Source organism: Syngnathus scovelli, chromosome 3, assembly GCF_024217435.2.
Source record: "Syngnathus scovelli strain Florida chromosome 3, RoL_Ssco_1.2, whole genome shotgun sequence".
NCBI classification, from domain to species: domain Eukaryota; kingdom Metazoa; phylum Chordata; class Actinopteri; order Syngnathiformes; family Syngnathidae; genus Syngnathus; species Syngnathus scovelli.
In genome coordinates, this window is record NC_090849.1 from 4,989,979 (window position 1) to 5,015,023 (window position 25,045).

The 25,045-nt window shown below is 49.2% G+C and overlaps 2 protein-coding genes and 1 long non-coding RNA gene across 9 annotated transcripts; 2 read left to right on the plus strand and 1 right to left on the minus strand.

The window, feature by feature from the left end:
• Positions 1 to 728: 728 nt before the first annotated feature.
• LOC125993660 (janus kinase and microtubule-interacting protein 3-like) lies at positions 729 to 4,112 on the minus strand. The gene is made up of 9 exons (XM_068650243.1): positions 3,804 to 4,112; positions 3,306 to 3,667; positions 3,108 to 3,169; positions 2,836 to 2,898; positions 2,651 to 2,749; positions 2,336 to 2,569; positions 1,576 to 2,215; positions 1,371 to 1,496; positions 729 to 1,001 (listed from the first exon to the last, which is right to left on the minus strand). The coding sequence occupies exons 3-7, from the start codon at positions 3,165 to 3,167 to the stop codon at positions 2,030 to 2,032; spliced, it is 642 nt and encodes a 213-aa protein (XP_068506344.1). The 5' UTR covers positions 3,168 to 3,169; positions 3,306 to 3,667; positions 3,804 to 4,112; the 3' UTR covers positions 729 to 1,001; positions 1,371 to 1,496; positions 1,576 to 2,029.
• Positions 4,113 to 4,717: 605 nt separating this feature from the next.
• LOC125993651 (janus kinase and microtubule-interacting protein 3-like) lies at positions 4,718 to 13,364 on the plus strand. 7 transcript variants are annotated; one of them, XM_068650291.1, is made up of 18 exons: positions 4,718 to 5,891; positions 6,038 to 6,254; positions 6,513 to 6,706; positions 6,831 to 6,944; positions 7,176 to 7,331; positions 7,392 to 8,447; positions 8,584 to 8,688; positions 8,832 to 8,945; positions 10,803 to 10,867; positions 11,060 to 11,122; positions 11,209 to 11,307; positions 11,445 to 11,543; positions 11,625 to 11,684; positions 11,799 to 11,864; positions 11,926 to 11,994; positions 12,072 to 12,149; positions 12,206 to 12,447; positions 12,527 to 13,364. In XM_068650291.1, the coding sequence occupies exons 9-17, from the start codon at positions 10,808 to 10,810 to the stop codon at positions 12,416 to 12,418; spliced, it is 807 nt and encodes a 268-aa protein (XP_068506392.1). In that variant the 5' UTR covers positions 4,718 to 5,891; positions 6,038 to 6,254; positions 6,513 to 6,706; positions 6,831 to 6,944; positions 7,176 to 7,331; positions 7,392 to 8,447; positions 8,584 to 8,688; positions 8,832 to 8,945; positions 10,803 to 10,807; the 3' UTR covers positions 12,419 to 12,447; positions 12,527 to 13,364. The 7 variants fall into 7 exon arrangements, 6 of the variants coding, with proteins under 6 accessions (XP_068506392.1, XP_068506390.1, XP_068506391.1 ...); XM_068650289.1 differs by having other exon boundaries at positions 6,831 to 7,331; XM_068650290.1 differs by having other exon boundaries at positions 6,831 to 7,331; positions 10,806 to 10,867.
• A 386-nt stretch (positions 13,365 to 13,750) lies between these two features.
• On the plus strand, positions 13,751 to 16,743 carry LOC125993678 (uncharacterized). Its single transcript, XR_007490381.2, has 4 exons — positions 13,751 to 14,358; positions 14,536 to 14,706; positions 14,852 to 14,929; positions 16,457 to 16,743. It is a non-coding gene; the product is annotated as an uncharacterized lncRNA (long non-coding RNA).
• Positions 16,744 to 25,045: the final 8,302 nt, after the last annotated feature.

Here is a 25,045-nt window from a genome sequence, read left to right on the forward strand (position 1 = left end):
GATTTACAGTTGTTATGCATTGGCATAATGGTGTGCACTCAAAATAGATTTAAATAAATTAAATATTTCTTCTGCCCACTCCCTTTTAAACAAGTTAACTCTGCCCACGGATTCTAATTTCGGAGGAAGGTCCGTCCATTGATGTCTTGTCTGCGTCACTTGACCACGTAGCGACGTCATATAGTAACCGCTGTTTTGATCAGTAGACTTAGTTATTATGCGTTGACATAATGGCGCACTGGTTAGCATGTCCACCTCTTAAGCATGATGTTGCGGGTTCGACGCCTGATCAATGTTAGCCATGGAGTGAGCTGAAGTGCATGGCGCTGAAGATTTGAATCTTTGAAATGCGCTGAGGTCTGACATATCAGGCAGAATGGTTTGCCATCACGTTCAACAAAAAATAGAAACTTTCCCACTCTGATAAAAACGTCCTGTGTTCATCTACATATTTCCGTTTTGCTGTGCATCTTTTCCCTGCCATTTCGAGAGCCCAATTGACACTAATAGTTTACTGGAATGTGTTTGCCCATCCTACTTTGTGGAATTTCACCACATGCGCTTTTGACCAAAATACCAAATTGAACTCAAGTGAAGCCAACACGCACAACCGCCCCCCCCCCCCACACACACACACACACAAATGTTGATATGAACATACATGGGTCGCATGAATCCAAGCAAAGAGCCGCATGCGGTTCAGGAATTGCGGCTTGGCCAAACCTGTACTATACAACTTTATTTGTATAAAATTTTCACAACAGCTGTCACACAAACAAAGCGGGAAAAAACGAAGACGTGCGTGTTCCGCCCACGCTGGATTTATTTGCACCTTTGAAAAGACACCGTATTGCCGCAGATGTGGCAAAGAGTACTTTTGGGCATCTGAGACGGAAGGATGTCCAAAGCATCACGTCACCTGCTCTGGTCGGCATGGTGGTGGGACGTTGAGGTCAACCGCTTTGGGGTTGGCTGAATCTTTGGTCGCAGGATGCCACACACTTGAAGACAGAAGCAGAAAAGCAGAGCTAAATGCAAAATGTACTCACCGGTGACTCCAATTTTTTTCCCCCCTGAAGAAATGGATGGATGGGTGGCCCCGGCTGGCCGGTGGGACTCTTGTTATTCTGACCCTTTTTAGTGCGCGTTTGGGGCAACAACCGTTTTTTGTGGCGCTCTCTTCTGGTTCAAGAGTGCCCTGCATGGGAATTTGCCTTTCCTGCCTTCTGATTGGATGAGCGCCGGTGTGACGCGGTGCCTCTGTCACCGTGGCGGGGGGTATACGTCGGCATCGGAGCGTCTGCCAACGTCTGAGACCGGCTGGCAGTGTATCGGAGGTGTCGAGTGCGGTGCCGCTGGAGCTCACTCACCAGCTGGTGTTAGGGCCACACAATGAAGGCCAAGGAGAAGAATAGAAAGAGAAACAGAAACTTCTCCTCCAATTGTTTGATTTGTCTCTTCTGAGCTTCGATGAATTCTTTCAGCTCTTTGTTCCTCTAGGACGGACAAATGGAAAGTGGCCTTCAAAAGCCAGTAAGCGTGCAAGTAAGTGCCGGGCTGGCTTTGGGCCCTTACCTGTTGCGCGCTGTGCAGCAGATCCATTCTATCTTGGAGGATGCAAGCGTCGCGCTCCCTCAACTCGCACATCAGGGCTCGCTTCCATTGGTCCACGGCGCTCCTAAGCTCTTCTCTCTGATCCGCCGTCAGCACGTCATTCACGCCAGCGTGGCTGGCTTTTTCGCCGTCCGTGGCGGGGCAGTCCCGCTGCGGTAGCGCCTCGTACAACATGGCCTCCAGCTCCAGGATCCTCTGGGCCGCAATCCTCGTCCATCAGTGGTCCGGCGGGAGATTTGAGGGTGGCTTACCTTATGAGCCTGGTCCATGGAACGCTTCCTGAAGTCCAACTCTTCATCCAGGTAGCCCTTCTGCTTACAGAACATATCCTAGCACAGCTCAAAGTCAGAATTGTTGGGGCACATTGCCGGAGTTCCCCTTGGCTGATGTCGCGTGTCTGTCTACCTTCTCACTTTCAATGTCCAACATCTACTGTTGAAGTGCTGACTTGGTCACTTTGATGTATTCTAACCACTGAGGAAAGGCTGCTGTCACATAAGCAGAATGCGAGAGCGTGCGTGGACGTGCGCGTTACCTTCTCGGCTAGGGTGAGAAGGGTCCTGGCGTGAATCACGACCACCTGCTCCTCGTTGGTGAGATTCTGCAAGAGCCCAAAGGCACAGCGTCAATAAGCTTCTTTCAGCGCAAAGCCTTCCAAAAGTCACATTTGAGCCGCCGAGTCTCGTGGAGTGCGAACATAAGGAGTTCGACATACACTTACGGCGTTATCGCCCAGGATGTCCAGCTTCTTCATCAGATCACTGATGACGATGTCCGGGGGAAAGGCGCAAGGAGCAATGTAAGGTGTTCTGGGACCTCGGGTTAAGGTTAGGGTTGCGAGGGACGCCTTACGTACGCTCACGCCCTCGGCCTCGCAGTAGATCTGCAAAGGGCTGAGGCCGTCTGGGAAACGGACTTGCAGAAACTTCAAGACGGGGGAGCGCCACTCCCTCTCCTGAAAGGCAGAGGCATGCATCCGTCCGTCCGTCCGTCTGTCACATCTCTGGCCTCAACACGCTTGTGCGAGTCTTCCCACCTCCAGCTCCAGGATGCGGAACTCAAGCAGTTCGTTTTGGTCTCGGATATCCTGGATGTGCTCTTTCAGACGTGCTTCTTCCGCCTCCATCCGCCTGACCTGAAAAGACAGTCAGACCTCATCTGCGGGGCTTCCCGACGGGTGTGACGCCAAGCGACTCCGCCCAGCGCCTTTCTTTCCGTCACCTTTTCGGCCAACTGCTGATTGCTCTGACGCAGCAGCTGCTTCTCCTCCACCCACTTGACATTCTAGAAGAGACAAACGCGTGGACAGCTTTGGAATGTTGTGTCATTTTCATCCACAAATTCTTTGGTTGACTGGAAAATGACATTTGCTTTTCTCCGCATTTTCCCAGCCACGTTCAGGGGGGGGTTGGTCCAGTAATGCCAGACGAATGAGTGACTGAAGAATGTAGCTATTTTGTCTGAGAAAAAGGTGTGCTCATTGATGACCTTACCTGTCCTTGTTGCTTCAGCGCTGACTCCAGATCTGCTACTCTGCTTTGATAGTGACCCATTTCTACCATCAGCTTTTCTCTGGTCTGAAAGGAGGAGGAGGGAGGCTCCTCCTCCTCCTTTCAGACCAGAGAACACCCGAGGCTGGGTGAGAACGGGGAAGCTGCGACCCGGCCGGGGGTTGCGGGAAGGGGCGCCACCTTGATCTCCTTCTCGGCGTCGTAGTCCCCTCCGCTGGTCTGGGCGAGCAGAGCGTAGGCTTGTTGCAGCGCTTGATATTCTTGCGTCAGCTGGCGGTAGCGAAGCTCCGCCTCCTCATGCACACACCAATGCAACACAGCACTAGTACCAGAATCAGTCAGACCGGCGACAAAGCACCCGCGACGCAAAGACGAGTCCGATTCCAGGCTGAAGAGGAATGTTTGGCGCCAATACGCTGGCAGAAATGGCGGGCTACCTCTTCGGGTTCCGTGTCGGGGGTTCTGTCGGTGTGAAAAGACAAGGACGATCCGTCCGAGTCCACCAACACGTCTTCGTCGTAGCCGTAAAATGTTTCGATGACCTGCGGGCGCGGAAGCAAACATCTCTCTGAACAAACTGAAGCGACACCTCACGATGAATCGACGAGAGGAACGATAGCGAGAAAAAGGCCATTTCATCTTGCGCAACACCAAGCAGCCGCAAACAAACAGACTCACCTTGCAGGACCTCACGCTTTGTTCCTCCTCAGAGATTCTCGACGTCGGTATCGTAGCAGCAAATCTCTCTCCTGTCGACACAAATAATCCGCCTTTGAGATTCTTTGGATGCAAAGGGAACGAACGGCTCCGGCGCAGAAACAAACGCGACTCACAATGACATTTCTGACATGAGCTCCTGTCTCCAGAGCCTGAAAAACACGTCACCGGCGATGATTGGAGGGACGCTCGTCTTTTCCAAAAGTGACAACTACAGGGTGTGTCAGGGTTTTCCAGATTATCTTTATCGTATGATTATGTTGCTTTGACTTTGACTGCAACCTGTAATAAATAATATTATTTATCCCTTATTTATCCCTATCATAAGCGATAGCAACTTCCTACACAAAGCTGTAAAACACCCCTTGCTATGATTTGACTAGAGGTCAAGGGCTTTCTCTATTCAATCCACGCTTACACCCACCCTGTTTCTCTTAATAAAAATGCTCGTGCAGGAGCCGAGAGTCAGACTTCATTCGTACAACGGATGGACTCTCCACCTGCAGGTGTCCAAAAGAACTTACTTGTCTCCCGTGTGGTTCTTCCAAAATAAGTTGGAGCGAGCGCAACTCTAACAGGGTGCATTTTGCCACGAGCTGCCTACGGACAATGACGTCGCGCTCGCGGCTAATGGTTGACGGGCTGAGCAGCCGGGCGAGTCCGTTGTTTTCAGCGCACAGCGAGTGGCAAAGGCGCTGACAAAACGGGAGCTTTGAGCTGCTGAAAACGGCAAAACAAGTCTAAAGCGTGTTCAAACGCGTGCGCACAATGCTCCTGCTTGAAAGGTCGGAATTTAAGGGGCCAATTTTTTGGATGGCGGCCGCCGGCCAAGCTTTGGACGGAAAAGGTTTCCTGGCGACAGCGAGCGACTTCAGGAAAAACCAGCCTCACCACGCTCCACTGATCATCAACAGCTCAGCTGTGGAGGTGGTCAGCAGCACCAAATTCCTGGGGGTCCACATCACAGAAGACCTCACCTGGACTATGAACACTACGGCACTGATCAAGAGGGCACAGAAGCGCTTGTACTTCCTGCGGAGGATGAGGAGAGCCCACCTGCCCCCACCCATCATGAGGACGTTCTACAGGAGCACCATAGAGAGCATTCTGACAAGCTGACTCTCTGTGTGGTGTGGAGGCTGCACCGCCTCCGATTGGAAGAACGTGAGGAGAGTGGTGAGGACAGCAGAAAGGATCATAGGGGCTCCTCTTCCCTCCATTCAGGACATTTCATCTCAGCGCTGCATGTCCCGTGCCCGTAACATCATCAATGACCCATCACACCCCCACCATGGACTGTTCTCCCTGCTGCCCTCTGGGAAGAGGTTTCGCACAATCCGCTGCAGGTCCACCAGGTTCTGCAACAGCTTTTTCCCTGCTGTCATCAGACTGTTGAACATTAGAACTGTTGAGCTCTAAACTGAACTCTGCATCACACATTCACAGAACTGTACTTTATGACACTACGGACCTCTATCTTGCACTATCTCGCACTACCAACTTTACTGAACTTGTGTAAACCCTTTAAATAGAAGTTTAATACATGGTTTAGCATTCCTCTGCACACTCTTGAATACTGTTTTGCCTACTTGCACTATTGCATAATTAGCACTGCTGCACTTTATACTTATTTGTAATATATATATATACAGTATATGTATATATATATTTTCATAGGATATGTTACTTCTATTCAACTGCAATATCACTACTTTGTTGTAAGCCGTGTGCAACGAAATTTCGTTTTGTATGCACCATGTGCAGACAAGATGACAATAAAGTTTGTCTAAGTCTAAGTCATGTCAGGTCAGCTGTCTGGAGAGAGAGAGAAGTCAGGACCTGCGGGCGGAGCACCACCGTGCCACCGCCGCCATGACGGAACTCAAAAGCAAACTCCATGAGGAGAAGCAGAAAAAGTTAGCCGTTACCAGGGAGACATTACTGCGGCAGCATGAAATGGAGCTGATGAGAGTGATCAAAATCAAAGATGGAGAGATCCAGCGACTGAATGCCTTGGTCCTCAGCCTGAGGGACGGCTCCATGGACAAGGTGATCCGCTCAATCCGTGTCTGACTAACCGCACGCCACGTCGGGCTCCGATGCGGCCGCTACCGTATTGTGTAGCTTGTCCCCAGTAAGCGTCGCGGCGCTCCGTTGCGGTCTCAACGGCCCGATGTGGCGCAATGTCTGCTCAGGTGAGGAGCGGGGGCGCTTTGCTGGCGGAAGTGGAGGAGACGCGGCGGTGTCGGGAGACCGAGCGGTGTCGCCTCCACCAGGAGCGCGGAAGAAGCCCTGGCAGCGGCCCAGCAGGCCTGGCAGTCCCGAGCGGCCGAGCTCCGATCGGCTCATCACCAGCATCGGGAGGAGCTGAGCCGAACCAAGAGAGACTGCGAGAGGGAGATCCGCCGACTGGTAGGACTGATCAGATGCGCGGTGCGTGGCTATGTTCCCAATTTCGTTGTATACCTGCAGTGCAATGACACCTAAGGCATTCTATTCTATTCTATTTCACAAGAAGAAAACGTCCGGTTGCTCGCTTCGCTTTTGTCACAGCAATGGTGTTCTAGTCGATTCAAGATAAAAATTGGCCGGTTGCTCTCTTTGTTTTTGTCACAATTCTGGCAAATGAGTTTGCCCGCCTGCCTGAGCGCTCCCCGTTTGTACATCCAGATGGATGAGATCAAGCTGAAAGACAGAGCGGTTAGTGTTTTGGATAAATCCCTGGGGCCGGCCACGTCCACCGCCTTCAGCTGCAGACTCAGGCTGCCGAGCAGCAGATCGCTGCCCTGAGGGATTCCCAAAGGGCGGGCCTAAACTACCCTGGAAGTGGGGTCAACGGCGCTACTAGCAATCCTCTTCATAGCGTAAGCCACCTCATCACACACTTGCAGTACGCATGACTTAGTTCGTTGCTGGAGGAAGGTAGCACAAAAACAGTTTTGAACTTTGAACGAGTGGTTGTGTGTGTGTGTTGCGGGGCGTTTTCAGTCTCAGGAGGATCGGGACACGCGAAGGTTTCATCTGAAAATCGCTGAGCTCAGCGCAGTCATCAGGAAACTGGAGGATCGAAACGCCCTGCTTTCTGAAGAGCGCAATGAACTGGTAATTTATTGACGGCACGCTTGAAGGTTTGCGCTACGTTTGATGCGCGCCATCCAGCGAGGCACCCATTGCGCTTGCTTATTAGTTGAGCGGCGCGGCGAGTCGGTTGCCTGGTAGATGTCTTTTATTGGGAGCCAAAGCCACGATTCCGTTCAAACCGATGCAAAAGGAATGGATACGTTCTGGCCCGCGTGTTGTGCGTCTTTCGCATCCCGCACTTCATGCTTGCAGCTTAAGCGACTGAGAGAAACAGAAAGCCAGTTTCTGCCACTCCTGTACAAAAACAAACGCCTGAGCAGGAAGAATGAAGAACTCTCGCTGGTGCTGTGTCGCCTTGAAAACAAAGTGCGCTTTGTCACCCAGGAGAACGAGGAGATGGCAAGCTTGGTAAGTCGACGCGAACAACGGCGGCATGCCAACAGAGTCCACTGAATTTGTGTTCCACAGAGAAGGCCTAGTTCGCTCAATGACCTGGAGCGCGGTTGCGGCCAGCAGGACGGTGAAATGGAGTTCCTTCAAGTTGTGGAGCAGCGGCACATCATCGACGACTTGTCCAAGGTCTTCAGGCAGGCGACTCGGTGCACGTACGGCAGCGCCGCGCTCGCTCGCTGTCGCCAGGAAACCTTTTCCGTCCAAAGCTTGGCCGGCGGCCGCCATCCAAAAAATTGGCCCCTTAAATTCCGACCTTTCAAGCAGGAGCATTGTGCGCACGCGTTTGAACACGCTTTAGACTTGTTTTGCCGTTTTCAGCAGCTCAAAGCTCCCGTTTTGTCAGCGCCTTTGCCACTCGCTGTGCGCTGAAAACGACGGACTCGCCCGGCTGCTCAGCCCGTCAACCATGAGCCGCGAGCGCGACGTCATTGTCCGTAGGCAGCTAGTGGCAAAATGCACCCTGTTAGAGTTGCGCTCGCTCCAACTTATTTTGCAAGAACCACACGGGAGACAAGTAAGTTCTTTTGGACACCTGCAGGTGGAGAGTCCATCCGTTGTACGAATGAAGTCTGACTCTCGGCTCCTGCACGAGCATTTTTATTAAGAGAAACAGGGTGGGTGTAAGAGTGGATTGAATAGAGAAAGCCCTTGACCTCTAGTCAAAACATAGCAAGGGATGTTTTACGACTTTGTGTAGGAAGGGATAAGCGATAGGGATAAATAAGGGATAAATAATATTATTTATTACAGGTTGCAGTCAAAGTCAAAGCAACATAATCATACGATAAAGATAATCTGGAAAACCCTGACACACCCTGTAGTTGTCACTTTTGGAAAAGACGAGCGTCCCTCCAATCATCGCCGGTGACGGGTTTTTCAGGCTCTGGAGACAGGAGCTCATGTCAGAAATGTCATCGTGAGTCGCGTTTGTTTCTGCGCCGGAGACGTTCGTTCCCTTTGCATCCAAAGAATCTCAAAGGCGGATTATTTGTGTCGACGGGAGAGAGATTTGCTGCTACGATACCGCCGTCGAGAATCTCTGAGGAGGAACAAAGCGTGAGGTCCTGCAAGGTGAGTCTGTTTGTTTGCGGCTGCTTGGTGTTGCGCAAGATGAAATGGCCTTTTTCTCGCTATCGTTCCTCTCGTCGATTCATCGTGAGGTGTCGCTTCAGTTTGTTCAGAGAGATGTTTGCTTCCGCGCCCGCAGGTCATCGAAACATTTTACGGCTACGACGAAGACGTGTTGGTGGACTCGGACGGATCGTCCTTGTCTTTTCACACCGACAGAACCCCCGACACGGAACCCGAAGAGGTAGCCCGCCATTTCTGCCAGCGTATTGGCGCCAAACATTCCTCTTCAGCCTGGAATCGGACTCGTCTTTGCGTCGCGGGTGCTTTGTCGCCGGTCTGACTGATTCTGGTACTAGTGCTGTGTTGCATTGGTGTGTGCATTAGGAGGCGGAGCTTCGCTACCGCCAGCTGACGCAAGAATATCAAGCGCTGCAACGAGCCTACGCTCTGCTAGCCCAGACCAGCGGAGGGGACTACGACGCCGAGAAGGAGATCAAGGTGGCGCCCCTTCCCGCAACCCCCGGCCGGGTCGCAGCCTCCCCGTTCTCACCCAGCCTCGGGTGTTCTCTGGTCTGAAAGGAGGAGGAGGAGCCTCCCTCCTCCTCCTTTCAGACCAGAGAAAAGCTGATGGTAGTGTCAAACGCACCTCTTTCAATAAGGTGCCCCCGGCTTCCCGGTAACGGGTTTGTCTTAGCCGGGTTCGGAGATTCGTCCGTAATCTAACCACCCGAGTTAAATTAACTCCACCGGAATCAATCTAATTTCTGTACGACGCCAATCCCTCTCAAGTCACCCTAAGCTCGAGCCGAGTAACTCAATTCGAGGCAAGACTTCGAAGTGACCGCATCGTATTGATGGCTCCCCGCTAATGTTTGAAGTTCTTATTATGTTACGGATATTTTTAGATGTCTTTGTTAAGACCTCAGGGATTCGTTTGTATAGCGCACCCTAGCACTAGTTTTGCCGAAGTAAATGTTGATATGGGTCCGTTCTACTTGGTCGCTCAAGCAGCGAGCCGACCAACTTGTTTATTCGAAAGAGAATCGAATTAATAAAAGTGTGACAATAATAGCATTTAAGGAGAAAATTAATGCACTTTACGTTATTAATTCTAACTTCTTATATGTAGATCAAGCACTTAACTGTCGGAGTGCTTCACCCCACTTGATTGCTTAAAAAGAATAACAACTTTCTTAAAACGAATAAAAATGTCTTACTCTATTTAGATTTGCCCAGTAATTAATTTGGAAGGCAAGTCTATTTTTCGATCGTGTCCTGTTTAACTTTTGACGCGGCCCGACGGACAATCGAAATACTTTTATCCTTCACCAACTCAAATGATCTATTTTAACCATCGTCGTTATTTTATTTAGAGGAAGTAAATTTTCAAACGAATTCACTTTTGACGAAATTCACTCTTCCCTTAAATATCTACGAAAGTTATTTAATTCTCTAACATGTTCGGAGTTACTTTTTACGCGGCCCGTCAAAAGGGGAAACGGGCCTGCGCCCTTCAAATAATTAAATTACTTTCAGTTCTACACCAAACCAATAATCCGATTCAAACACTTCCGTTAATTTATTCAGACGAAGCAAACTTTCAAACGGATTGAAATTCACTCGTGTCTCAAATAACTACGAAAGTTATTCAATTCTCTAAAATTGTCTGATGTTACTTTTATTTATTACGGTCCTATGTTATACCATAATAACCCCCCGCACATTAATCAAATTGTCAAATCAACCCCGAACCATCGATTGTACATTCAGTACAAATCAGCGCACAACAAAGTAGATGAATATACACAACACATTTATTGAAGAAACATGAAATAGAATTACAAATCTTAATCACTCCAGAAACCGAACAATTTCACCCACTGATACCCGTGTTAATAAAATCATTCAATCCCAGAACAATTCGATTGCAAAACACAGTTCATGAAAGAGGGAATCAATTTTTAGCCAAGCAAAGAAATCAAGAAGTAAAAATCACATTTGTGCTTCTCCAAACAATTTATGTCACGCCACTATTCTCATAGTGACGGGTCCCTTGATCGAATTGACTAACAATATTGCTTTAAGCTGTTACAGAATACATTTTTAGCCAAGCAAAGAAATCAAAAAGTAAAAATCACATTTGTGCGTCCATGCGTGACTCACAATCCGACACCGTGTTCCTGTTTTATTTCTATTTTAACTTGCTTAGCTTATTTTGGCCCCTTTTTTGGTCTCATGTTTTGGTCTGGCGCCATCTTTTGGACAAATTTGGAATTTCAGCTCTGCCAATTTATTCCTGTGAACAATCCATATTTTACCATTTGCACCATCTCTTCCCCCCATGTTACATGACAGTAGAAATGGGTCACTATCAAAGCAGAGTAGCAGATCTGGAGTCAGCGCTGAAGCAACAAGGACAGGTAAGCTTATCAATGAGCACACCTTTTTGTCAGACAAAATAGCTACATTCTTCAGTCACTCATTCGTCTGGCATTACTGGACCAACCCCCCCCCCCCCCCCCCCCCCCCCTGAACGTGGCAAGTCAACCAAAGAATTTGTGGATGAAAATGACACAACATTCCAAAGCTGTCCACGCGTTTGTCTCTTCTAGAATGTCAAGTGGGTGGAGGAGAAGCAGCTGCTGCGTCAGAGCAATCAGCAGTTGGCCGAAAAGGTGACGGAAAGAAAGGCGCTGGGCGGAGTCGCTTGGCGTCACACCCGTCCGGAAGCCCCGCAGATGAGGTCTGACTGTCTTTTCAGGTCAGGCGGATGGAGGCGGAAGAAGCGCGTCTGAAAGAGCGCATCCAGGATATCCGAGACCAAAACGAACTGCTTGAGTTCCGCATCCTGGAGCTGGAGGTGGGAAGACTCGCACAAGCGTGTTGAGGCCAGAGATGTGACGGACGGACGGACGGACGGACGGACGGACGGACGGACGGACGGACGGACGGACGGACGGACGTACGGACGGACGGATGCATGCCTCTGCCTTTCAGGAGAGGGAGTGGCGCTCCCCCGTCTTGAAGTTTCTGCAAGTCCGTTTCCCAGACGGCCTCAGCCCTTTGCAGATCTACTGCGAGGCCGACGGCGTGAGCGTACGTAAGGCGTCCCTCGCAACCCTAACCTTAACCTGAGGTCCCAGAACACCTTACATTGCTCCTTGCGCCTTTCCCCAGGACATCGTCATCAGTGATCTGATGAAGAAGCGGGACATCCTGGGCGATAACGCCGTAAGTGTATGTCGAACTCCTTATGTTCGCACTCCACGAGACTCGGCGGCTCAAATGTGACTTTTGGAAGGCTTTGCGCTGAAAGAACCTTGTTGACGCTGTGCCTTTGGGCTCTTGCAGAATCTCACCAACGAGGAGCAGGTGGTCGTGATTCACGCCAGGACCCTTCCCACCCTAGCCGAGAAGGTAACGCGCACGTCCACGCACGCTCTCGCATTCTGCTTATGTGACAGCAGCCTTTCCTCAGTGGTTAGAATACATCAAAGTGACCAAGTCAGCACTTCAACAGAAGATGTTGGACATTGAAAGTGAGAAGGTAGACAGACACGCGACATCAGCCAAGGGGAACTCGGGGCAATGTGCCCCAACAATTCTGACCTTGAGCTGTGCTAGGATATGTTCTGCAACCAGAAGGGCTACCTGGATGAAGAGTTGGACTTCAGGAAGCGTTCCATGGACCAGGCTCATAAGGTAAGCCGCCCTCAAATCTCCCGCCGGACCACTGATGGACGAGGATTGCGGCCCAGAGGATCATGGAGCTGGAGGCCATGTTGTACGAGGCGCTACCGCAGCGGGACTGCCCCGCCACGGACGGCGAAAAAGCCAGCCACGCTGGCGTGAATGACGTGCTGACGGCGGATCAGAGACAAGAGCTTAGGAGCGCCGTGGACCAATGGAAGCGAGCCCTGATGTGGGAGTTGAGGGAGCGCGACGCTTGCATCCTCCAAGAGAGAATCTGAGAGAGGATCTGCTGCACAGCGCGCAACAGGTAAGGGCCCAAAGCCAGCCCGGCACTTACTTGCACGCTTACTGGCTTTTGAAGGCTACTTTCCATTTGTCCGTCCTAGAGGAACAAAGAGCTGAAAGAATTCATCGAAGCTCAGAAGAGACAAATCAAACAATTGGAGGAGAAGTTTCTGTTTCTCTTTCTAGTCTTCTCCTTGGCCTTCATTCTGTGGCCCTAACACCAGCTGGTGAGTGAGCTCCAGCGGCACCGCACTCGACACCTCCGATACACTGCCAGCCGGTCTCAGACGTTGGCAGACGCTCCGATGCCGACGTATACCCCCCGCCACGGTGACAGAGGCACCGCGTCACACCGGCGCTCATCCAATCAGAAGGCAGGAAAGGCAAATTCACATGCAGGGCACTCTTGAACCAGAAGAGAGCGCCACAAAAAACGGTTGTTGCCCCAAACGCGCACTAAAAAGGGTCAGAATAACAAGAGTCCCACCGGCCAGCCGGGGCCACCCGTCCATCCATTTCTTCAGGGGGGGAAAAAATTGGAGTCACCGGTGAGTACATTTTGCATTTAGCTCTGCTTTTCTGCTTCTGTCTTCAAGTGTGTGGCATCCTGCGACCAAAGATTCAGCCAACCCCAAAGCGGTTGACCTCAACGTCCCACCACCATTCCTACCAGAGCAGGTGACGTGATGCTTTGGACATCCTTCCGTCTCAGATGCCCAAAAGTACTCTTTGCCACATCTGCGGCAATACGGTGTCTTTTCAAAGGTGCAAATAAATCCAGCGTGGGCGGAACACGCACGTCTTCGGTTTTTCCCGCTTTGTTTGTGTGACAGCTGTTGTGAAAATTTTACACAAATAAAGTTGTATAGTACAGGTTTGGCCAAGCCGCAACTCCCGAACCGCATGCGGCTCTTTTATGTTCATATCAACATTTGTGTGTGTGTGTAGGTGTGTGTGTGTGTGTGTGTGTGTGGGGGGGGGGGGGGGGGGGGGTTGTGCGTGTTGGCTTCACTTGAGTTCAATTTAGTATTTTCGTCAAAAGCGCATGTGGTGAAATTCCACAAAGTAGGATGGGCAAACACATTCCAGTAAACTATTAGTGTCAATTGGGCTCTCGAAATGGCAGGGAAAAGATGCACAGCAAAACGAAAATATGTAGATGAACACAGGACGTTTTTATCAGAGTGGGAAAGTTTCTATTTTTTGTTGAACGTGATGGCAAACCATTCTGCCTGATACGTCAGACCTCAGCGCATTTCAAAGATTCAAATCTTCAGCGCCATGCACTTCAGCTCACTCCATGCTAACATTGATCAGGCGTCGAACCCGCAACATCATGCTTAAGAGGTGGACATGCTAACCAGTGCGCCATTATGTCAACGCATAACAACTGTAAATCTACTAAACAAAACAGCGGTTGCTATATGACATCTGCCGCGTGTGGTCACGTGACAGACGTCACGTGATGGGCAGAACTTCCGCCGGAATTCAAATCCGCGGGGAGAGTTAACTTGTTTAAAAGGGAGTGGGCAGAAGAATTATTTAATTTATTTAAATCTATTTGGAGTGTGCGCCATTATGTCAATGCATAACAACTGTAAGTCTACTAAACAAAACAGCGGTTGCTATATGACGTCTGCCACGTCGTGGTCACGTGACGCGGACGTGACGTCGACGCCTACTTTACATCCCACCGATCACAGGACCCCTCGGCTGCATAACCGCGCCCCCTTCCCAACCAATCGGATTTGCTATACGCGAAAACTACGCCAATGGGCGGAACTTCCGCCAAAATTTAAATCCGTGGGCGTGGCTCGCAACAGGAAGTAGGAAAATGGCGATGTTGACAAAGACACAGCGGATGGTAACATACGACTAACAAGAGAAATATTTTTATTTTCTGCTTGCAACTGGACCGTCCAGAGCGTACACGGTAAGTACAACTAATCGTTTTTAAAAAGAAGTACTTTTGTTGCCCTGAAAAGCGAGTGAGTGTGGCGTTTGGGGGGAACGTCGAATTTCGACGATTCTTTCTGGTCAACGGTTGTAAATGATTGCGTTGATTAAAAAAGAAAACTTGATGTAACTCTACTTTTAACTGCCGTTTCAGATAAGCGGGTATTACGTCGCAGTCATGTGCCGCGGATATGACGTAATTGGCTGAACTTCCACCAAAATTCAAATCTGTTGGCGCGATGGCCGTGAGCCACTGAGCAACGACGAATATCAACAGAAATATCTTTATTTTCTGCTTGCAACTGGACCGTCTACAGCGTACACGGTAAGTAACACTCATTGTGTTTAAAGAGATTTACGTTTGTAATAGCAACGTGTAGCTGAGGCGCTAGCAGAAGTGTAGCCGCGTTGCGTTGTACGTGTGAATATTGGTCCAGGCGAAATGTTAATGTTTAATTTCATTCCTTTAGGTTCCACGGTGTTTGGTGGCTGCAAGTTTTCCACTGCAAGAAGAGGCTCGTATCATTGACCAGGAGCGAGCTACAATGGTGAGTAGCCATAACATTTATGTTAAACACTTCCTATTTCATGTCTAACAGTACTTGATTTAACAAATAACCATAAATAAATACAGTGTGGGCACTGAAGTTAACATATGTGATTATACTGCCTAATCTGTCACCGAGTATATTGTTGCAAAGTAATATAAGATCCAAAGTTGTAATTCAGAATAGTTTTCAAAAGAAGGCCATTAGAATTATATACAAGTCTGATTACCCTGAACATAACAACAAGCTATTAATTAAATCACAAATTCTTCAATTCAAAGATTTGGTAGATTATCAGAATAATAATGTCTAACAGTAATTGATTTAACACATCACGATAAGTAGATTGAGTGTGGGCACTTTCAAGTTAACATATGTGATTATACTGCCTAATCTGTTACAGAGTATGTTGTTGCCAAGTAATGTAGAATAGATCCAAAGTAGTAATCCAGAATAGTTTTGAAAAGCCCATTAGAATAATAAACAAATCTGATTACCTTGAACATAATAGTTAAGTGTTGAATATGTCCTATGAAGTCAAAATTGGGCACCATCATGTGGTGAAATTTGGAATTGCATCACATCCAATTTTGCCTGGGAACAAACAGATTAAATAAATCTTAGTCTTAAATAAGCCACTCCTTCTCAAACAAGTAAACTCTGCCCATTTTGCGCAGTAGATGTTCTGTTAATATCTAGTATTTATACAAAGTCATAATTTAAATTGCTTTCAACCTTAATTCATCGCTTCAACCAACATTACTCGCTCTTATTACCAACTTGTATCGATTTAACTAAGCGTTTAATACTTCCTATCAGGTCTCAAGTCAAGATTTGGCAAAATACAATTTCAGCAAATACAATTTTGCCAGGCAACAAAAAGAGATTAAATAAACTAAATAAGTCTTCTTCCCATTAAATACATCAGAAAAGTCTGTCTTGTAACCAGTCCTCTTCAAACAAGTAAAGTCTGCCCGTTTTGTGCCGTAGATTTTGTGTCTATGCCTAGTATTTATACAAAATCATAATTTAAACGACTTCATTCCTTCATTCACTTTGGAAATTTGGAATTGCAGCAAATCGAATTTTGCCAGGGAACAAAAATAGATCAATTAAACTAAATAAGTCTTCTTCCCATTAAATAAATTAAAAAAGTCTGTCTTGTAACCAGTCCTTTTCAAACAAGTAAAGTCTGCCCATTTTGTGCCGTAGATTTTGTGTTTATGCCTAGTATTTATACAAAATCATAATTTAAAGGATTTCATTCCTTCATTCACTTTGGAAATTTGGAATTGCAGCACATCAAATTTTGCCTGGGAAGAAAAGTAGATTAAATAAATTTAATAAGTCTTACTACTTCCCAATAAATAAATTAAATACGTCTTACTTGTTCCCACTCCTTTTCAAAAAAGTAGTTTAAAACGAGGGCCATTTACTCAACCTTTAACCTCAACCCCGCACGTCACATTGTGTTGTATCTGTGAATGTTGGTTGTGGCCAAATGATAGTTTTCTTTCATTCGTTTAGGTTCCACGGTGTTTGTTGGCTATATGTTTTCCACTGTCAGAAGGATGAAAATACAAAGTACAACGCTTGGACGTGGGCGACGATGTCACCGGTGAGTCCTTCCTTCCTATTTATTTACCTTCTAGGTGCTAGAGGCTAAGTGTTAGAAGCTAAGTGTTAGAGGCAACACAATACGAACAACACAACACAATACGAACAACTCAACACAATATGAACAACTCAACACAATATGAACAACACAACAAAATACGAACAACACAACACAATACCAACAACACAATACCAACAACACAACACATTACGAACAACACAACACAATACCAACAACACAACGATACCGCACTGAACAACACGATACCGCACTGAACAACACGATACCGCACTGAACAACACGATACCGCACTGAACAACACGATACCGCACTGAACAACACCATGCCGCACTGAACAACACCATGCCGCACCGAACAACACCATGCCGCACCGAACAACACCATGCCGCACTGAACAACACAATGCCGCACTGAACAACACCATGCCGCACTGAACAACACCATGCCGCACTGAACAACACCATGCCGCACTGAACAACACCATGCCGCACTGAACAACATTATGCCGCACTGAACAACACCATGCCGCACTGAACAACACCATCCCGCACCGAACAACACCATCTCGCACCGAACAACACCATGCCGCACCGAACAACACCATGCCGCACTGAACAACACCATGCCGCACTGAACAACACCATGCCGAACTGAACAACACCATGCCGCACTGAACAACACCATGCCGCACTGAACAACACCATGCCGCACTGAACAACACCATGCCGCACTGAACAACACCATCCCGCACTGAACAACACCATCCCGCACTGAACAACACCATCCCGCACTGAACTACACCATGCCGCACTGAACAACACCATGCCGCACTGAACTACACCATGCCGCACTGAACAACACCATGCCGCACTGAACAACACCATGCCGCACTGAACAACACCATGCCGCACTGAACAACACCATGCCGCACTGAACAACACCATGCCGCACTGAACAACACCATGCCGCACTGAACAACACCATGCCGCACTGAACAACACCATGCCGCACTGAACAACACCATGCCGCACTGAACAACACCATCCCGCACTGAACAACACCATGCAGCACTGAACAACATTATGCCGCACTGAACAACATTATACCGCACTGAACAACATTATGCCGCACTGAACAACATTATGCCGCACTGAACAACATTATGCCGCACTGAACAACACCATGCCGCACTGAACAACATTATGCCGCACTGAACAACATTATGCCGCACTGAACAACACCATGCCGCACTGAACAACACCATCCCGCACTGAACAACACCATCCCGCACTGAACAACACCATGCCGCACTGAACAACACCATGCCGCACTGAACAACACCATGCCGCACTGAACAACACCATGCCGCACTGAACAACACCATGCCGCACTGAACAACACCATGCCGCACTGAACAACACCATGCCGCACTGAACAACACCATGCCGCACCGAACAACACCATGCCGCACTGAACAACATTATGCCGCACTGAACAACATTATGCCGCACTGAACAACACCATGCCGCACTGAACAACACCATGCCGCACTGAACAACACCATGCCGCACTGAACAACACAATGCCGCACTGAACAACACCATGCCGCACTGAACAGCACCATGCCGAACTGAACAACACCATACCGCACTGAACAACACCATGCCGCACTGAACAACACCATGCCGCACTGAACAACACCATCCCGCACTGAACAACACCATGCAGCACTGAACAACATTATGCAGCACTGAACAACATTATACCGCACTGAACAACACCATGCCGCATTGAACAACATTATGCCGCACTGAACAACATTATGCCCCACTGAACAACATTATGCCGCACTGAAAAACACCATGCCGCACTGAACAACACCATGCCGCACTGAACAACACCATGCCGCACTGAACAACACCATGCCGCACTGAACAACACCATGCCGCACTGAACAACACCATGCCGCACTGAACAACACCATGCCGCACTGAACAACACCATGCCGCATTGAACAACACCATGCCCCACTGAACAACATTACGCCGCACTGAACAACACCATGCCGCACTTAACAACACCATGCCGCACTGAACAACACCATGCCGCACTGAACAACACCATCCCGCACTGAACAACACCATCCCGCACTGAACACCATCCCGCACTGAACAACACCATGCCGCACTGAATAACACCATGCCGCACTGAACAACACCATGCCGCACTGAACAACACCATGCCACACTGAACAACACCATGGCGCACTGAACAACACCATGCCGCACTGAACAACACCATGCCGCACTGAACAACACCATGCCGCACTGAACAACACCATGCCGCACTGAACAACACCATGCCGCACTGAACAACACCATGCCCCACTGAACAACATTACGCCGCACTGAACAACACCATGCCGCACTGAACAACACTATGCCGCACTGAACAACACCATGCCGCACTGAACAACACCATCCCGCACTGAACAACACCATCCCGCACTGAACACCATCCCGCACTGAACAACACCATGCCGCACTGAACAACACCATGTCGCACTGAACAACACCATGCCGCACTTAACAACACCATGCTGCACTGAACAACACCATCCCGCACTGAACACCACCATCCCACACTTAACAACACCATCCCGCACTGAACAACACCATGCCGCACTGAACAACACCATCCCGCACTGAACAACACCATGCCGCACTGAACAACACCATGCCGCACTGAACAACACCATGCCGCACTGAACAACACCATCCCGCACTGAACAACACCATGCCGCACTGAACAACAACATGCCCCACAGAACAACATTATACCGCACTGAACAACATTATGCCGCACTGAACAACATTATGCCGCACAGAACAACACCATGCCGCACTGAACAACATTATGCCGCACTGAACAACATTATGCCGCACTGAACACCATGCCGCACTGAACAACACCATCCCGCACTGAACAACACCATGCCGCACTGAACAACACCATGCCGCACTGAACAACACCATGCCGCACTGAACAACACCATGCCGCACTGAACAACACCATGCCGCACTGAACAACACCATCCCGCACTAAACAACACCATGCCGCACTGAACAACATTATGCCGCACTGAACAACATTATGCCGCACTGAACAACATTATGCCGCACTGAACAACATTATGCCGCACTGAACAACATTATGCCGCACTGAACAACATCATGTCGCACTGAACAACACCATGCCGCACTGAACAACACCATGCCGCACTGAACAACACCATGCCCCACTGAACAACATTACGCCGCACTGAACAATATTACGCCGCACTGAACAATATTATGCCGCACTGAACAACACCATGCCGCACTGAACAACACCATGCCGCACTGAACAACACCATGCCGCACTGAACAACACCATGCCGCACTGAACAACACCATGCCGCACTGAACAACACCATCCCGCACTGAACAACACCATGCCGCACTGAACAACACCATGCCGCACTGAACAACACCATGCCGCACTGAACAACACCATGCCGCACTGAACAACACCATGCCGCACTGAACAACACCATGCCGCACTGAACAACACCATGCCGCACTGAACAACAACATGCCGCACTGAACAACACGACGCCGCACTGAACAACACTACGCCGCACAGAACAACACGACGCCGCACAGAATAACACAATACCGCACAGAACAACACCATGCCGCACAAACAGTTTTAGATAATATTACGTCGCAGTCATGCGACGCGGACATGACGTCAATAGGCGGAACTCATGGCAAAATTATAATCCGTGGGCGTGGCTTGCAACAGGAAGTAGGAAAGCGGCAATGCTGGCAAACAAGACACAGCGGTTAGTAACACGACGACTAACAAGACAAATATTTTTGTTTTCAGCTTGCAACTTGACCGTCTAGAGCGTACAAGGTAATTACAACTCATTGTTTTGAAAAATATGTTTTTTTGTAGGCCTGAAAAGCGAGGCAGTGTGGCATTTGGGAGGAACGTCGAACTCGGCGTCTGCTTCCAGCCACAGACGCCAAATTTCGACGATTATTTCGACTGGTCAACGTTTGTAAATTATTGCGTTGAATAAAAACTTTATTTAACTCTACTCTTAACTTTGCCGTTTCAGATATGCGGGTATTACACCGCGGAAATGACGTCAATAGGCTGAACTCTCGCCAAAATTCAAATCTGTGGGCGCAATGGCCTTGAGCGAGACAACGGATACAAACACGACGATTATCAACAGAAATATCTTTATTTTCTGCTTGCAAGTGGACCGTCTAGAGCGTACACGGTAAGTACAACTCATTGTGTTTAAAAAGATTTACGTTTGTGTAGTTTGCGTTGCGTTGTATCTGTGAATGTTGGTTGAGGCTAAATGTTAATGTTTAATTTCCTTCCTTTAGGTTCCACGGTGTTTGTTGGCTGTATGGTTTCCACTGCAAGAAGAGGCTTGTATCATTGACCAGCAGGAGCTACAATGGTGAGTACCCCTTTCGTCGTCCATTTATGTTAAACACTTCCTATTTCATGTCTAACAGTACTCGATTTAACAAATAACCATAAATAAATACAGTGTGGGCAGTCAAGTTAACATATGTGATTATCCTGCCTAATATGTTTATCACAAATATGTCACTAATATGTTTATTTGTTTATCACAACACCTTTGGACCTTCAGCAATCGATTATTTCCCTTCATCTACATAGAGACAGAACGATTGTGTCTTAAACATCTCATTCATTTCACCAAATAACTTCACGCAGGTGGATAACGGCCGTCTCGGTCACGCTATGTTGCGTGATACAGTTTTGAAGAACCAAATGCATTTATTCAATGAATAAGTCAAGCTAGATCTATGTTTATGATGTTGTACGTTACGGTACCGATTGAAGTTGAGTCCGAAGCCAGTGGAAAACAGCGCTGCGTTTGTGCTCTCCAGGTACAAATGTTGTGATCTCTGACTGACGACCGGGCGAGACTCGAGTAAGAGATGTCCAAACGAGCTCCGGCAGGGCGGGTCAAGGCGGAGCGAACGGACGCCTTTCAGGCCGCCAATGACGAGCTGAGAGCCAAACTGATGGACGTCCAGTTAGAACTTCAGCAGGAGAAGAACAAGGTGAAAACCTCAACAGACAGACACTGCCTTCCTCCCTGCCTGCTTCCCTGCCTGCCTCCCTGCCTGCCTCCCTGCCTGCCTGCCTCCCTGCTTGCCTCCCTCCCGCCCTCCCTCCCTCCCTCCCTCCCTCCCTCCCTCCCTCCCTCCCAGTTTCCCCGATGTAGATTTGACATGCGTGTGCCATGACTGTGTCAGCCTACGTCAACAAATGCACCGAGGACGTCAGCACCACTAAGAATATCATCACCCGGGGCAACCAACGACCCTGGATGACTGAGGAGGTACGTCAAACGCTACGAGCGCGGAACTCTGCCTTCAAGTCTGGCGACAAGGAGACACTGAGGACAGCAAGAGCCAACTTGAACCGTGCCATCAGGGTAGCGAAGCGAGACCACAGTCGAAAAATTCAGGATCGTTTCCACGACGCCAACAACACCAGGAGTATGTGGCAAGGCATACGGGCGATTACAGACTACAACTCACCCTCCCCCCCGGTGGGTGAAGTTGATGCTGACTTTCTAAATGGTCTAAATAACTTCTTTGGGAGGTTCGAGGCACTAAACGGCACTCCAGCAGTTAAAACTGTCCCCCATCAGGAAGAGGAGGTACTCTGCCTTGACTCCGCCGATGTGTTGAAGACCCTGAGGAGAGTCAACCCCCGTAAGGCCCCTGGCCCCGACAACATTCCTGGGCGTGTGTTCAGGGAATGTGCAAGTCAGCTGGCTGGGGTCATCACAGACATTTTTAACACCTCGCTGGGCCAAGCCACAGTGCCAGCGTGCTTTAAGACTGCCTCCATCATTCCGGTGCCGAAGAAACCTCAAATCACCTCATTTAATGATTGCCGGCCTGTTGCACTGACTCCGGTCATGATGAAGTGCTTCGAAAGGCTGCTTAAAGATCACATCGTTTCCAGACTCCCCCCATTATTTGACCCGTTCCAGTTTGCCGACCGGCAAAACCGCTCCACTCAGGACGCCATCTCCTCCGTTCTTCACCTGAGCCTGGCTCACCTGGAGGAGAAGAACACCCATGTTCGGATGCTGTTCCTGGACTTCAGCTCAGCGTTTAACACCATCATCCCACAGCATCTAGTAGGAAAATTGGAACACCTGGGCTTCAACACCCCCCTTCGCAACTGGCTGCTAGACTTCCTCACCAACAGACCTCAGTCAGTCCGGGTCGGACAGAACACCTCTGATGTCATCACCCTCAGCACAGGCTCCCCTCAGGGCTGCGTCCTGAGCCCCCTGCTGTTCACCCTGATGACACACGACTGCGTCCCCAGGTTCACCACCAATCACATCGTGAAGTTCGCAGACGACACAACGGTGGTGGGGCTCATCAGAGACAACAACGACCTGGACTTCAGAGAGGAGGTGGAGCAGCTGGTGGGCTGGTGCAGAGACAACAGCCTGATCCTGAATGTGGAGAAGATGAAGGAGATCATCGTCGACTTCAGGAAAAACCAGCCTCACCACGCTCCACTGATCATCAACAGCTCAGCTGTGGAGGTGGTCAGCAGCACCAAATTCCTGGGGGTCCACATCACAGAAGACCTCACCTGGACTATGAACACTACGGCACTGATCAAGAGGGCACAGAAGCGCTTGTACTTCCTGCGGAGGATGAGGAGAGCCCACCTGCCCCCACCCATCATGAGGACGTTCTACAGGAGCACCATAGAGAGCATTCTGACAAGCTGACTCTCTGTGTGGTGTGGAGGCTGCACCGCCTCCGATTGGAAGAATGTGAGGAGAGTGGTGAGGACAGCAGAAAGGATCATAGGGGCTCCTCTTCCCTCCATTCAGGACATTTCATCTCAGCGCTGCATGTCCCATGCCCGTAACATCATCAATGACCCATCACACCCCCACCATGGACTGTTCTCCCTGCTGCCCTCTGGGAAGAGGTTTCGCACAATCCGCTGCAGGTCCACCAGGTTCTGCAACAGCTTTTTCCCTGCTGTCATCAGACTGTTGAACATTAGAACTGTTGAGCTCTAAACTGAACTCTGCATCACACATTCACAGAACTGTACTTTATGACACTACGGACCTCTATCTTGCACTATCTCGCACTACCAACTTTACTGAACTTGTGTAAACCCTTTAAATAGAAGTTTAATACATGGTTTAGCATTCCTCTGCACACTCTTGAATACTGTTTTGCCTACTTGCACTATTGCATAATTAGCACTGCTGCACTTTATACTTATTTGTAATATATATATATACAGTATATGTATATATATTTTTTCATAGGATATGTTACTTCTATTCAACTGCAATATCACTACTTTGTTGTAAGCCGTGTGCAACGAAATTTCGTTTTGTATGCACCATGTGCAGACAAGATGACAATAAAGTTTGTCTAAGTCATGTCAGGTCAACTGTCTGGAGAGAGAGAGAAGTCAGGACCTGCGGGCGGAGCACCACCGTGCCACCGCCGCCATGACGGAACTCAAAAGCAAACTCCATGAGGAGAAGCAGAAAAAGTTAGCCGTTACCAGGGAGACATTACTGCGGCAGCATGAAATGGAGCTGATGAGAGTGATCAAAATCAAAGATGGAGAGATCCAGCGACTGAATGCCTTGGTCCTCAGCCTGAGGGACGGCTCCATGGACAAGGTGATCCGCTCAATCCGTGTCTGACTAACCGCATGCCACGTCGGGCTCCGATGCGGCCGCTACCGTATTGTGTAGCTTGTCCCCAGTAAGCATCGCGGCGCTCCGTTGCGGTCTCAACGGCCCGATGTGGCGCAATGTCTGCTCAGGTGAGGAGCGGGGGCGCTTTGCTGGCGGAAGTGGAGGAGACGCGGCGGTGTCGGGAGACCGAGCGGTGTCGCCTCCACCAGGAGCGCGGAAGAAGCCCTGGCAGCGGCCCAGCAGGCCTGGCAGTCCCGAGCGGCCGAGCTCCGATCGGCTCATCACCAGCATCGGGAGGAGCTGAGCCGAACCAAGAGAGACTGCGAGAGGGAGATCCGCCGACTGGTAGGACTGATCAGATGCGCGGTGCGTGGCTATGTTCCCAATTTCGTTGTATACCTGCAGTGCAATGACACCTAAGGCATTCTATTCTATTCTATTTCACAAGAAGAAAACGTCCGGTTGCTCGCTTCGCTTTTGTCACAGCAATGGTGTTCTAGTCGATTCAAGATAAAAATTGGCCGGTTGCTCTCTTTGTTTTTGTCACAATTCTGGCAAATGAGTTTGCCCGCCTGCCTGAGCGCTCCCCGTTTGTACATCCAGATGGATGAGATCAAGCTGAAAGACAGAGCGGTTAGTGTTTTGGATAAATCCCTGGGGCCGGCCA

Coding starts and splice junctions, on each gene's coding strand:
- LOC125993651 (XM_068650287.1), top strand. CDS start 10,598: ATGCGTGACTCACAATCCGACACCGTGTTCCTGTTTTATTTCTATTTT. Junction 11,123..11,208: donor ATCAGCAGTTGGCCGAAAAG/GTGACGGAAAGA, acceptor CTGTCTTTTCAG/GTCAGGCGGATGGAGGCGGA. Junction 12,150..12,205: donor CCATGGACCAGGCTCATAAG/GTAAGCCGCCCT, acceptor ATTGCGGCCCAG/AGGATCATGGAGCTGGAGGC.
- LOC125993660 (XM_068650243.1), bottom strand. CDS start 3,167: ATGGGTCACTATCAAAGCAGAGTAGCAGATCTGGAGTCAGCGCTGAAG. Junction 2,750..2,835: donor ATCAGCAGTTGGCCGAAAAG/GTGACGGAAAGA, acceptor CTGTCTTTTCAG/GTCAGGCGGATGGAGGCGGA. Junction 2,216..2,335: donor ACATCCTGGGCGATAACGCC/GTAAGTGTATGT, acceptor GGGCTCTTGCAG/AATCTCACCAACGAGGAGCA.